The 14,933-nt window shown below is 39.7% G+C and overlaps 1 protein-coding gene across 1 annotated transcript in view; it reads right to left on the bottom strand.

The window, feature by feature from the left end:
- Nucleotides 1-14,933, bottom strand: part of GUCY1A2 (guanylate cyclase 1 soluble subunit alpha 2) — a 184,710-nt gene that overhangs the window by 82,690 nt on the left and 87,087 nt on the right. The window contains exon 5 of the mRNA XM_075491001.1: nucleotides 10,083-10,568. Coding sequence (XP_075347116.1) covers nucleotides 10,083-10,568 — 486 coding nt within the window. The remainder of the gene's footprint in view (nucleotides 1-10,082; nucleotides 10,569-14,933) is intronic.

Here is a 14,933-nt window from a genome sequence, read left to right as displayed (position 1 = left end):
CACCTAGGCTGCATTTCCATGGGAGTATGTAAATATATAAGGAGGTGGTTTCTTAAGTCTCATCCCAGCATGAAGCCAGGATTCAGGATGGGAATGCACCTGGAACTGGAAGCTGGGAAGTGTTCTCAGGTACTACAGTAAAGACCTATCCCTTCCCAAAATTTTTGGAAATGCATATTTCATTCCATCTGCAACACTGGACTACCTAGTACCTCAACACTATATATTTCTTTTATGAAAGCTGAAACATCTTCCTTCTAAAGGAATACAGGAAAATTCAGCCTTAAGATGAAATTCTTGCAAGTATAACTCTGTAAGAAACCTTTGAAGTTATTAGTATCTCTCAATGGGCTCTTCTTTCATCTGTTTTCTGCCCTAAGTTGTACAGCAGGAAAATTAGGAAAAAGCCATGGCATACGGCAAAGTGGTGCTTCAGACTTATCATTTGGGCTTCATTATTCCTGTCTGTGACTTCTAGTTCAGCAGCAAACAGGATACCTTTTTAACTGGTATGCGGCAAAACCTGAGGAAAAGGGAGATTCTCTCCATTCTAGTTTTAATTTAAGTCAGCAATCTCAGTACTCATCACAGTGAGCAATTTATTTGATATCCATATTCTACCTCAAGATGTCATTGACATGTCCCATATTTCCTTCTACCCAAATCCTTCTCCAAATATATCTCTGCAAATCAGTAATAACCTTACAACATTGTCATTCAGGATGGGACTCACACTACCCACCATCAGTCACACAAAAATTAAGCCTCTAATTTAAGCTACTCATCTATACTCTTTCCATAGTCACTGAACAGAAAATTAACTTCCAGGACTTGATGTATTCCATCCTGAATTCTGGAAGCCTCATTGTTTTACCCATTTACTACAGCAGGACTCGAATGTCTATATCTTTGCTTAATTGCCTGCTTCCATGCCCAGACTGTCACTTGATATGCAAGACCCCTCCCATGTTGTCATCAGGATGCTTTTTCTCAGAAATGGCTGAAACCCAGGTTTATGTGGGCCACAATGGCCACAGACTGGGAAGGCTTAGTTTGTGAAACTCTCTGAAGACTCTAGGTGAGCTGTTATCTTCTCATGCACGACTCACCCCGTGTCTTTGAAAGTGCACTACAGAGTGCATGTTCCTGCTCCCATAAAGTACCCCAAAACAGGAAAAAAGATTGCATGAGTGTGTTGACTGCTAGTGCTATGATACTGTCTGTCAGCACAACATCAAGATCCTCTTTAGCTCAAAAAATCCTGTATCTTGGCATGCATATTCTGGCATGCAGGTCAGGGATGTTATTAATCATTAAGTGGGAGGGAGGGCAGACGTGAAGTATTTTGGGCAGCTTATAGTAGAAAGACTTGAACAAGTCACTTAATCTAAAATACAGATTCTAAGGAAAGAAATGTCAAAGAAACATGCTTGAGAGAAACTAGATAGGTTATTCCACTGAGAGGTGAAGTGCATGTGCTCTTTCTCTGGAGGTGGTGTAAGTGCAGTTCAGAAAAGCCTCCACTGAGCATGGCCTAAGTATACTTGATCCTGAGGTAGCTTCTAGATCTACATTTCTGTCTATGTAACAAAGAGTGAATACTGACCTTTTTCACATTAATCAAAACCCGTTTGTTTTCTTGACGTTGTGTGAATACAAATTAAAGCCTAGTTCTGTTTGCATTTTGAAGTATTTTATACGTTTTTCCACTGCACAGATTTGGCAGAAAAGCTTTGAAACAGTTGAATTGAATGTGCCTTAGTCTTTGGTTCTCTTAGCTTCTGTCTCTCAACTTTTAAAAATTACCTCCTGAGCAGTGAAACCTTGTGTCTAAGTTTCAAGGTGAATCTGCAATGCTTTTATGACACTGCATTCTGCTTTTGGAAATAGTCCAGTGCATGTAAAATCCCTCCCATGTGAGCAGGAATGGATTCTAAGTGTCCACCTATGAAGTTCAGAAATCTGCTCATCTGGTAAAGATCATTTTTTAAAAGAAATGTCTTACTACAAATCCCAGCTCCTTTTCTGAGAGCCTAATTATGAAGCAATTGCTCTTACCAGGCCTGAGGGCATTTTATTTTTAGTAAGTTTAATGATACTACATGCTGGCAAGTTCAGGAGCATTTTGCAGGAAGAGATGTGTGCTGGTTTTGGCTGGCACAGAGTTAATTTTCTTCCTAGTTGCTGGTATAGTGCGGTGTTTTGGATTTAGGATGAGAATAATGTTGATAACACACTGATGTTTTAGTTGTTAGAATGTGCTGCTTTCGGCTGGGATAGAGTTAATTTTCTTCATAGTAGCTAGTATGGGGCTGTTTTGGATTTGTGCTAGAAACAGTGTTGATAACTCAGGGATGTTCTAGTTACTGCTGAGCAGTGCTTACACAGCCTCAAGGCCTCTTCTGCTCCTCACCCCACCCCACCAGCGAGTAGGCTGGGGGTGCACAAGAAGTTGGGAGGGGACACAGCTGGGACAGCTGACTCCAGTTGACCAAAGGGATATCCCATACCATATGGCGTCATGCTCAGCATATAAAGCTGGGCGAAGAAGAAGGAAAGGGGGAAGGTTTGGAGTGATGGCGTTCGTCTTCCCAAGTAACTGTTACGCATGATGGAGCCCTGCTTTCCTGGAGATGGCTGAACGCCTGCCTGCCCATGGGAAGTACTGAATGAATTCCTTGCTTTGTTTTGCTAGGGTGCGCGGCGCTTCCTTTCCCTATTAAACTGTCTTTATATCAACCCACGAGTTTTCTCACTTTTACTCTTCCGGTTCTCTCCCCCATCCCACCGAGGGGAGTGAGCAAGTGGCTGTGTGGGGCTTAGTTGCCAGCTGGGGATAAACCATGACAAGCTGTTTTTGAACTCTTTCTATAGCACCTACATAGCAGTCTTAAGCATAACTCTTTCAGTATCCAATATATGCAGGAACTCTTTTATCTACACATTAATTCAGAGTGCTGTTTTCTTTACAAAAGGAAAAGAGACAAATAGTACTTGCTGTGTAGACTTATTATCTAGTATTTTAAAAGGGTTTTCTTCAGTAGTTAAAATAGAGACATGCTAGAAGACTTACAGTTTACATGATGTCAACATCAAGTTTGCACACAACAGTCATGGAATACAAAAGTCACAGCGCATAAATGATTTCTCTCTTCTGTAGGCAAGTATGAAATTGCAAAGATCCCACCAAAGATGTCCTGGCTGGCATTCTGCCTTATGTGAGGTAGTTGTAATGTCAAAGTAAAGAACTGTTTAACAAAATCAGCAAATATTAAAATAATCATGCATAACTTAAGACACACATTTCAGTTTAATGTGAGTGCCCTTCACCAGATGTAAGAGTGGTCTTAATTTGCTATAGGTATCCCTGGTATTAAAACTACTACTGAACAACAACATCCTCCTTAAGGTTACATAAGCTTTAATTTATCTGTCTTGAAATTCATACGTACGTTAGTTTCTCTTAACTTACCTAAGTATCCTCTATATTCATTTAAATCATTTAAGAAATTAAGGTACAGTTATGAATGCTAGTTGCATGAATGAAAACGCTGCATCTTGGCATGCTCATATATATGAAGGGCCAGCCATATATTGTCATGGTTGTGCTATGTATCTTCTAGATCTGACACAATACTGGACTGTTTAAATGGAAATAGCCTAGGCTGGTGGAAAATAAAATCAATTTTTTCCATTCCTTCAGAGGAACTAAAATTTAGAAGGTGGAAAAACTTGACACAAGAAAACAAAGGATTTAAGTATTAATGGTGGGGTTTACAAACCATATAGCATCAGGGATAGCTGTATGCTGCAACAAGGCATGCTCTTAGCCATGGCTCCTGTCCAGCCACTATGTCTGGGCTTGCTCCTCAATATGGAGCAGGCAGCCCCAAAGGAGGATACCGTTCTGGGTCCTGTCCAAATAAGAAGTCAGGATATGGCCACGGTTCACACACAAACTGGGGACGTGGGAAGCAGTCCCAGGACCTGGAAGCTGGACATAGGCTCTAAGGCTCCCAAGCTGCTCGAGAGAAATGGAGTGGGACACTTATAAACAAATGTATGCTTTTCAGATAAGAGAAAAGTGGAAGAAGAGAGTCAAAAGAGAAAAAGAGAAGGAAATATATACAAGCATGGCATTCTTGAAGAAGAAATTATATACAGAAGCAGAAGTCCTAGACTCCTTAGAGGATTCTTGCATGATGAATTGCCTAAAGCAGGGGAACATGCACAGATGTTTTAGTGCTTTGTGCAGGTCTGTATGTTTATAAAGTAAAGAATAACTCTTCTGGAGCCTGCATGTCTGCTTCATTTGCACATCTCCCTAAAGACAAAAAGTGTAAATCCTCCACAAGGCTGCAGAAAAATACATGCTTAAAGTAATGAGAAGTCTTAAAATATCCTGGAGCTCTTGGGTCCAGACCTTCAGGGAAAATCCAAGGAATCTTTTGTGTTTCTTTTTTTTTAAACTCAACCCAAGAACACTTCTGAGTTCCCAAAAAAGATAGGTGCCCCAGCTTTGCCCTGAATTCATAGTGGAGTGAGACACACCTGTGTGCCAGCAAGTAAGTCCACGCACAGCCAGAGTTCAAGGAGAAAGTCAGCTATAGCCTGCTCAGAGCAAGAAAAGGAAGAAGGTTCAGGAGCCTTCTGTGGTGGGACCTGAACAGAGCAGCATGCTGAAGGGCAGCTCTACCAGGTTGGGTGGCACCACAGAGAGAGAGAGAGAGCTTCTGGACAATGGAAATGTTCTTCTGTTACCCATTTTCTTCTATTACACATTCAAACCCCACTGACTTTAAACTAACAGGAAGAAGCAGCACCTAGTACACCAGTAATCCTCAAAACTGCACCTATTCATCTTAAAAAAGGTGTATTATGATATTTTATACATATCATATTGCTCATATAAGAGTATCAGTATCATTTACATATTTTAATTGCATTTCATAATAATCTTCATTCTGCAGATGCCTAAACTGAAGCTAAAAGAATTTGAAACCTTCTCAAAAATGGTCATGTAGTTGGACTGAATTGAAAAGGTTAAAACTGCAGACGTGATGGAAAGAAAACTAAAATAGCGGCCACAGATTTTACATGAAAACTTAGAGACTATGGTTTTTAACTTATGAAAAATAAAGCCTGGAAAATATCAGAATAGTCTGAAGCTCATGACCCCTGTCATTGCAGTATTCTTTAGCCATTGTAGCACTGATAGTAAGCTTAAGAACATATATATATGAATATGTACCAATATCAGTTCTCAAGGTGGGATAGTCATGGCACTGAGAAAGTACTGGTATTTTCTGTAAAATGAATACTGATTTCTGCAACTTAAACTATCAGTATAAAAATGTAAAGTGATATTTTTAGAAAATGTGGGTTTAAAATTAGGTTTCTAAAATCATTATATCACAACCTCAATATAAACAACATTTTTCAGAACTGGTGAGTATCAGTCTTGAATGATTGCAGAGCAGACCAGACTTCCGACCCTTTTTTAGCCTCAGGTCTTTACAACGACCAAAAATTAAGGCCATAGCCAGAGTAAGGCATATAAAATCAGAAAATGAGGATCTGACATACTAACTGTATCATTCTGAAAAGATAAAATAATATCATTCAGTGTAAAGTAAGTGAAATAATGTTGCCAGGAATAATAGCCAAAGAGAACCCCAAGGAAGCTGGTAAAGGACTTTGAGGCACATGTATGGCACCACTCAGAGACCATGTCAGTTTAGCCAAATAATGAAACCAAAGAGAAAGCAGAAATTCGCATAACAAAGTTGTGAATTCTAACTATAAAATTAACCTGTGGAATTGTATTGTCTTATTCAATAAATATTCAACAAACTTTCAATTAAAATTTTGACAACAAATATGTATAGCAAAGAAATTTTGGCAGCTGACAACAGTTCATTGTCGAAAACATTTAGGAATCTCTGCTCAGACATGGAAAGCGGGACTCAGCACTTCATAGAAAGTGAAGTTTAGTGTTAGGGGAAAATTTGTAAATGCCTTCAAGGACAAACGCTCCACTGTCCAGAGAAAGGACAAAGAAACTAAAACCTACAAGAGCAGGCCTAGTTCTGCTCTATTTGGCTTGGCATTACCCAGCCAGCATATATAGCCACCCAGCCAGCATATATAGCCACCCAGCCAGTGCACGCATGGCCAAAAACCCAGCCACAATACATGCTGCCTTTACTCCATGCAGTAGTTAAAGGGCAAGGAAGGAAATGGGATTGCTTCAGAAAGGAAACTGAGGGGAAAATAGCTGGCCGACACAGGCAAAAGGACTCAACAAGAAAAAATATTTAAAATAATCCTATGTCAAAGACATATTACTTGGAGGGAGAAACAGAAGCGGCAGGAATCTTAAGCAGGGAAGATTTCAGTCTGCAGGGTTAAGTTTTAAATGACACCAGCCATGGCTGCAGCATATCTAAATAGCTTATTTGATAAAGAGATGGTTTAGCTGGAGCATCGTTTCCCAGCACTTGGCTCCTAAACAACAGGAACATACAGAGAAAACCAGGTCAAAACAAAGACACAGTCAGGCCAACCAGTATATATTTTACCCAAAGCAACTGCTTTCAAAATTTACTGAGATCTTCTCTCTCCCATTACTTCTGCTCCTGAGTCCATGTTTCTACTTGTATGTCCACAGACAGTAACCTACCAAGCATCTGCATTTACATTGCTTTGATTTGCACCCCCTGCTCAACAGCATCTTTTTCTCCCATTCCTCAATTCCAAGCCAAATATAATTAGCTCAGACAGTCAGCAGCACCAGTTTCCAAATGCATTGCCAGGTCTCAGTTCTCTCACATCTTCTTCCTTCTGTGATTACCTCAAGACTGTCCCTCTTGATCTTTTCATCAAGGCTATATGTAGGCAGATTCTTTCTAAAGTTTCAGTCTCTAAAACACAGATTCTTCCAGACTGCTAAAACTGTCACCCAGGCTCGTATCAACGTGCATCTCAATTACTGCAATCTTCTCCCTCAGCCTGCACAAATGTAATCTGTCATCTTTACTATCCATTCAAAATGCTTCTGTGAAGTTCATTTTCTGAGCCCATTATCTGCCTGTGTCATTCTTACCTATGCATGCGTCCATTGGATATCCTTTCCCTACCTCATCAGTTGTAGCTACTTACTTTAATTTCTAAGAAATTTAGAAGTCTAATTCAACCCCCTTCAGCCCTCTCCAAACATTTCTTATTCTGTATCCAACAGCTCATTATGCTTGCCCTCTATGTCTGACTTGTTAAATGCGAGGATCTTTGTTCTTCTTTCTGTGCCATACTTCCCTGTAAACATCCCTGAATGAATAGTATGAGACAATTGAAAATATTACATTCATTGTCTGAATCCAAGATTAGAAGCACTGAGGTTCTGAATTCAAAATGCTTTAACACTAAAGCTGGGTGAATAATTTACAGCATGGAATTTATTTAATGAATTTTGCTTAATTTTCTGTTCACAAAATGGTGAATTTAGTATGCAGAAGTACCCACCAAATAATCTTTGCAAATTATTCTTGCCATGTTGCTTAAAAACAAGGAAATTTGAAAATGGATCTGTTTTGATGTATATATAGGTCACATGATAAATTTCTGTAGCCTAGTTACAGGAGTATATCTTAGAGGCAGGCTGTGGGTACAAATACTGGTGATTACATATCTAAAATTCACTGCCTGACAATAACTTCTAAAATTATAGATGTTGTGGTGGTGATCATTCCTAGCAATAAACTTGGCTTCCAGAATATCATCTGAAACAAATGAAAAAGATATAAACACACGAGCTATTTTTATTTTAAAACGCAAATGCTTTTTCAAAAGAATTGTCATTTTATTTTAAGCCTGATTCTCTAAGGAAAGGAAAAAGGGTTCATTGCCTTCAATTTTGTCTTTCTGTAATGCTCAACTGAGTAATTTTCACCTAACCCCTCAGTAACTTTTCTAGACTTCTGGTTAAAAAACAAATGAAAAAAAAAATATTTGGGGGGAGAAAAAAAGGTACAGACAGCTCCAAAGTAGCCACAGTGCACACTGCCTTGGTCATGGATGGGCTGTGCAGGGAAGCAGGGGACGTGTAGGGAGGCTCAGGGGACATGGGGGAGTAGCAAGATGGAGGAAAACCTGATAAGAAAGGATATGAGAAAGAACTGGCTATATTAAGGCAGTAACAGTGGAGAAAGGGTGTTAGAGGTGTAAGACATCCTTCCATAGAAAAATAGGCTTTGTTTATTCCTCTGCTCATAGAATTACATGAGGGTCTTAACTTTTTGGAGTGTTTATTCATTTTCTGAATGCATAAATCTTATCTTGCCCATCTCAGCAGCTGTCATCTTATTTCACTGGTCAGGACGGTATTTCCATACAGTAACATCTTTCTATCTAAAGTGGCACAAAGCTAGGTGAAAGGCAGAAAGCCATGGTGTAAATGATATAATATACATGACCTATGTATAAATATTCCTTCTTACTGTTCTCACAGGATTCAGCTAACCTTCCTTCTAAACAGGTCATAGAGTTTTACATACTTTATTTCCTATTCCCATGCAACCATAGTTTTCAACAAAGAATGTCATGATTGCCTCAAAACAGCTAACTAAAATTAATCATCTGGGAAAACACTAACTACACTCATGTACCAGATACAGCATGCAAAACAAGGTCACTAGGTATCACTCTTGACTGTGGGTCAGAAGTTCCTCAAGTCCTGTTTTCAGAGCTGGCTCAAGATCCAGTGCAGTAACACCAGATAAATACAAACTGAGATCAAACTTCCAATCTTTTCTGACTATATCACAGTAACAATTTTCAAATGAGGGTTGGTACCTTCTATCGTAGTCCTCTCCCAATATGGCCTTTCGCTTCTGAGCATTAGTAATGCAAACCCCTAGCCCAGGAGCACAAAACTTACTTAGCATGATCTTTTACTTTGGTATACTGTCCTACCAACCTATATCTATACCATGTTCAGTTCTATCTGTGGTATGTATTGTAACTTTTCAGTCATGATTATTATTTAGGTGGGTAATTAATATTTTTGGATGCCTTTTAAAGTGTATTAGAGGCTAAAAATTAAAGGGACAGAACTCTTGTGAAGACCTTTTCTTTATAGCCTATCAACAAATACTATTTGAAACAGTTTGAAAACTGGTGATTTAGTTTGCAAGCCTCAGACAGAAAATGAAGTCAAAATATAATTTTACAACTACATTTTTTTTCTTTGGTGCATTCAGTTATAAAAAGAAATTTGCTCTGCTTTTCCTATCACAAAATTAAACATATTGCATATACAAAACATATTCTCTGTAGATTTCACAGGATAATTACACAGATAATATCTTAACTGCATTTATTAAATTCTACCTCCCCTCTTTTTTCTCTCAAATACATACTGGACACCAAATCCACTGAAGAGAAGTGAAGGTGATGAAGTCTGTAACAGGACCAACACATGTGACATCTCCTTTTCTGCAGAGCAGCAAAGGAGCATGGCACCCCAGTGCCATGTCCCACTCATTCAATTTACTATGAATGGGCATCTCCTGTCCTCTTCCTGTTTTTCAGTGGAAGTTTAAATCTCTTATAACATTTTTTTTAGTGAATGCTCTCCTTTTTATGGAAAATTTGAATTATTTCAGGAGAAAGATAAGTACCTAAACCCTAAACCATTCAAGTTTCAGCTGAAACAGAAAGTATTTTAGTGCCTTCCAGGAGCTGCAGCTTGGGCTAGGATCATCACTGTGCACTTCATCACCCTTAGGACACTGTGGCTGATGTGTCACCTAAAGGAAACCAGGCTATAATACAGGACGTGTATGTTCCTATAGGAAAATGGGAATATGAGGCATATATTCCCATGCGGGAACCATGATAACAGCTCAGCATCAAAGTATTTGATTTTCAGTACGCATATTTCAGATTTATTTTTTTCACACGAAACAAAAATATTGCCTTTCTGGTTTTATAGGGAAGGTCTGTAATTTAGGAAGATGGCTACTGGGATTTTTTTCTATCTTAGTTTCAGTTAGGTTTTGCTAACTTCAGACTTGAGCTATTACCTTGTAGATGTCCAGGAATCCACACTGATGGTCAAACCGTGTGTAGAGTTCATTCAGCATGCTGATGACCTGCATGGGCGTGCACTGCGCACAGATGGCAGTGAAGCCAACAATGTCCGAGAAGAGCATGGTGACATCATCAAACTTCCTGGCCTGAACCTGCTGCCCCTGCCACAACTGCTGAGCCACTTCTTCAGGGAAAATAGAAATAAGGAGATCCACTGTTTTCTTTTTCTCCTCTTCCAGGGCTTGGTGTGTGCATTCTAGCGTTGCCTTCAGTTTATCCATTCGTTTTTTCAAGCCATCCTGGGCCTTTGCTTGCTCCCCAACCAATATGACATCGCGAGTAGCATCATGGATAGGTATGTCCGAAAGATGGAGGCCTCGGCCCATCAGTTCATCCAGCTTGTCCACACAGGGGGAACCCAGAAACAAAATCGAATTTGATTCTGGCACATGTATCATTTGTCCTTTAATTTCCATCACCTGCAAAATAAAAATAGAATTTAGAAAAGGAAAAATTAGCTAATAGATGTAGATCCCCATTCTACTTGCCCCATCTTTCCTCTTCAGCTAAAATGATAAACATAAAACTGTAGCCTTTTATACAGAAGCCTCTTACACTCACCTATTCAAGTAATGAGACTCACATAGTCTACTCACCAAGGTGAGTCAGAAAATAGCCTATACTGACACAAAAGTATTCCCAAATCAGATGTTGGATTCTGTTTCAACCCAATGAAATAAGAAAGCAACCACAATAACATGTATTTCTCAGAATCGTGTGTAAATAATGCTTCTAAATTTTGCTCCTGGAACGTACCTGGCCTTAAAAAAAAATTCCAGAGTAGCTCCTTCTCTGTTACTTAGCTATAAATTATAAAAAGCACAAAATTAAATGAAAATAACTATCTGAAAGCAGGTTAGTGAAATGGTGAAGTAGCTTCCATTCTTTTTCAGCAAAACAGCTACTAAGTCAAATGTGGCCATGTCATAGAGGAATCAAATAAGAATAGACATGAGAAAGAATTCCATAAAATAATGAATGGCATGGAAAAAGTGTACCAGAGCTCCTATTTCCTATGTGCCTTCTCATACATGCAGCAGAGTTGAAGGCTGACATTCTGTTAGAGTCTGCAGATTTCTTGGTGATATAGATTCCTGTAATTTGTATTTGCAGAACAGAAGAAGGAACAGTAGGAAAGGAGTAGCAGGTGGTTCGTCACACTGGTTTATAGATTTTGCATTTGCCTGTTAAATGGCTAAATGTTTTGAGTGCTGTCTAGTGGTTGATACCAATGAGGCCGTGGCTTGTTACCTCTTGCTCTATGATGGCAGTCAAGCACAAAACTACCAGACTGAAATGGACATTGAAAACCAACTGTAATGATATATTTGACATTTGGGGCTACATACATTCTGATTTTTATTAACTTACTTGGGTCACACAAAAGTAACTGTCAAATACTGCAAAGGGACATTTCTCACCTGAATATAGTATATAAAAAACAAAAAGAAACAAACAGAAAACGAAGATGGACGTGTTTTGTTTAAGCAGAAAATAACTGAATCAGATGATAAACTGAATCTCTTTGTAAATACAGCCTGCCATAGCCTCTGCCATGAAAAACAATCATCGTTAATGTTTTCATTCCAGGACTGCACAAAGACCAGGGCAATACTGAGCTAGGTGATCTAAAAAACACACAACACACAAACCTTGTGCATCTAAGCACAGTGTTAGGCAGCATAATGCCTTAAATCTGTATTCTTCCATTCCACACAATCCACTGAAATAAAAAGGTCTCCTCCAGGCACCCTTTCTTTCATCGTGTAGGCATTCCCTCACCCTCACATGATTCACTTTATCATTTAATCTTCCTTCCACCCATAATCCTTCCAAGCAAAATAGGAAAACCTCAATCAGAGAATCCAGAGGTGTCTGTAATAATGATGTGATTTAAGCGTCCAGAGGCCTGGAAGCTCCTGCTGAGCTGACAGCTACGCCCACACGGTACTTTCCATGTTTGGGGGAGATGTTGGGAAGCTCCTGTTTCTATTAGGGATTTCTTACATCAGATAATATGCTGTCATTGCAGATCCTACTGTCAACACAGGGACTGAGCCTATCCTATCCCCATGCCCCTCTGCCTCCACACCCCACCCTGCTAGCAACCCTACGGATGTAACTTCTGGTGTCAGCCTGGGAACTCAGCAAATGAAAGTAAATGAAAGTAATTAAAATTGTCAATTTTCCTAATTTATGTTCCCCGCACACCTACTAATATTTACATTTCTAAGCCTTGTTTCCTCAGCTTCATTATGGGACAGCCATCTCTGTGAGAAAGGTAGTCAGCTACCTAGATGGGCAGATTTAATGCTCCAAGACTAATTGTTCGTTTTAATTTTTAAAACATATGGCTCCCTGCTCAAAACATAAGGGAAATAGGTGCTTTCTTCATGCATGCAGCCTCATGCTTTCAAAGGGCACATACAAAATTGTTTTAACTCTGAAGTACAAATTGCCAAATGTGAAACACATGGTATGGCATTTCTAAATTATCTTCTTATTTTGTTGCCCTTTGCCAGAGAGTTTTTCTGGTTTCTGTTCCTAGAACTTCACTGGTGTGTAAAACAAATGTATCTCATATTATCACTTCTCTCTCCCACCTCCAGATGAAAATAGGGTGTCAGCTCAGGAGGAGAGAGTGTGACCACACACCCTGGCTGAGGCAGCCTGGCCTGGGGGTGGGCTGCTTGTCAGCAAGGCAAGGCACCTGGCTTGGAGCCATGTTTCTTCTGTTAACCTGCTGTGAGACTAGAAGAAAATTAATGCATCCCTCTGTGCTCCTGCTTCTCCTTTGTCAATTTGAGGTGTTAAACTCTTTGATGTGATCTCTGTCCATGTGAATATATTGTGCCAACGTTCCCCAGGTGGATTCTTCTCAGGAAACACTGATTGAGCGCAAACATACTAAACAGGCACTCTGGAGTCCTCTGCTCTGCTTCTGGGTAACCCCAGGCAAATTATCAACTCCAAGTGCTTATTTGGCCTTTCAGCACAGCAGGAACAATTATATTGACCACCCTATAACACACTTCAAGACTTACATGTGAGAAGCAATAGAAGACACAGACGATGCTGTAAAATGCCTAAACTAATAATAACCTGTTCTGCCCAAGTGAGCTGAGCCCCTGCTTCAACAAGGTTGAGGGTTTCTAGAGCAATTTTAGAAACTTTTGCAAAGATATTCTCCCTACACAACTGCTTGGTTTCCTGAAAGGGTCAAAGGTTCAGTGCTATTTTGACTTTATCCTCTGAATATTATTATAATTTGCTCTGCTTAGCAGGAATTGTTGATGTTTCCTATCGCTCCTTTCATGTTATATTAGTGATTCTGATGTCCTGCTCTCTCTTGATGACTGAGGGGTTTTTATTAGCAAATGGCCTGCTAGTCTCTTCAAGTTGCCAAATGAGGGAACTGGACAGCAGAAGCAAAGCTGCTCTCCCCAGCTTGCCTGTGGAGAAACACTCAGGTCTTGTAAAGCACAACAGCAGAGAAGAGCTAAGACTGCATCACTCTTCTCAGCCTTTGCAAAGCCCTTTCCTTTCCAAAGAAGTTTCTGAGATGATTCAGACTCTTTCTGAAGGAAAGAGGACTTTGGTCTGCAACTGTGATCCAGCATAACCTCCACCTCTTTTCTTTGGACTTTCTCGCCTCTTATATCCTTCTCTGTATCTTAAAGTATAACTGAATGAAATGGGACATCAGATTTGCCTGAAGTTTGCAATAGCAAGTCACACTTCTGAGCATCTCCCCAGAGCTGGACTGCTTTACGCCTGGACCGTAAGCCTACAAGCAATCAGGGTTACATCATCTGTCTTCCTTGTAAGCAGGGAAAGACTGAAACATTTCTGTCATCAGTTGTATTTCATTACTGCTACATTTCATTGCTTTCCTGTCTCTTTAATTATATTCTCACTGAATAAAATGAAAACAATTCTGCTGTTTCCAGAGGACATTCTCCTGATCTACAGTGGTATAAGAAAACATTTTGAAATGAGCAATTACACATCATATTTTACAGGATTATGTTGCTGTGAAATGATGGTGCAGCCTAAGTAGCTCTAGGATGAAAACCAAAAAAACCTATCGCTGAATTTTGCTTTCACTGCAAACCCACTGCAAAGAAAGGGGAACAAACAGAAGAGGCCCTGCTTCTCAGGAAGTCTTTCAGCCTCTCTCCCCAAAGACCCACCCAGGGAACACTGACAGATTCTAAAGCTGTTTGAGAACATGAGAGTCTCCTACTGTGCTGTACACCAACAGCTACTTCATTAGGTACACAATATGCAACGCTCTGCATGCTCTGGATGCATGCCACCCTAGGATTAAGTATGGATCAAAAGCTTATGAATCAAATGCCAACTCCACTGCCTAGTCTTTAAGGAAAAGCATGGGGAAAAGCCTCCTTTGTTGCACTGATGGAAGACAATACTTCTCTGTACAAAGACAGGCATTTTGGAACAGTGACTGAGAGAAGGTGTACACACCTTCTGGAAAATATTAAGGGAACTATGAGACAGTATTTTTGAGAAAGAAGTGGAGGGTTAAAAAATAATTTTCTTCATCATTAGGCCAGGCCATGTATTCTGCACCCTCTGCAATCCACAAATGTTAATGGAGCTGCCGCTTTGACTTTGATCAGTACATAATACCTCCGGAACTGTGATTATAGCCTTCATTTTTGGGGGCTTTTTATTGGGAGTAGGTTAGGAAACTTATAGTGCTAGGCCACACTTTTGTAAACAGTTACACATGCGTACTTGACTTCATACAATGAACAAAT

Source organism: Mycteria americana, chromosome 1 (genome assembly GCF_035582795.1).
Source record: "Mycteria americana isolate JAX WOST 10 ecotype Jacksonville Zoo and Gardens chromosome 1, USCA_MyAme_1.0, whole genome shotgun sequence".
NCBI lineage: Eukaryota > Metazoa > Chordata > Aves > Ciconiiformes > Ciconiidae > Mycteria > Mycteria americana.
The sequence above is the reverse complement of the archived record's forward strand: the minus strand, read 5'-3'. Positions and strand labels throughout refer to the sequence as shown.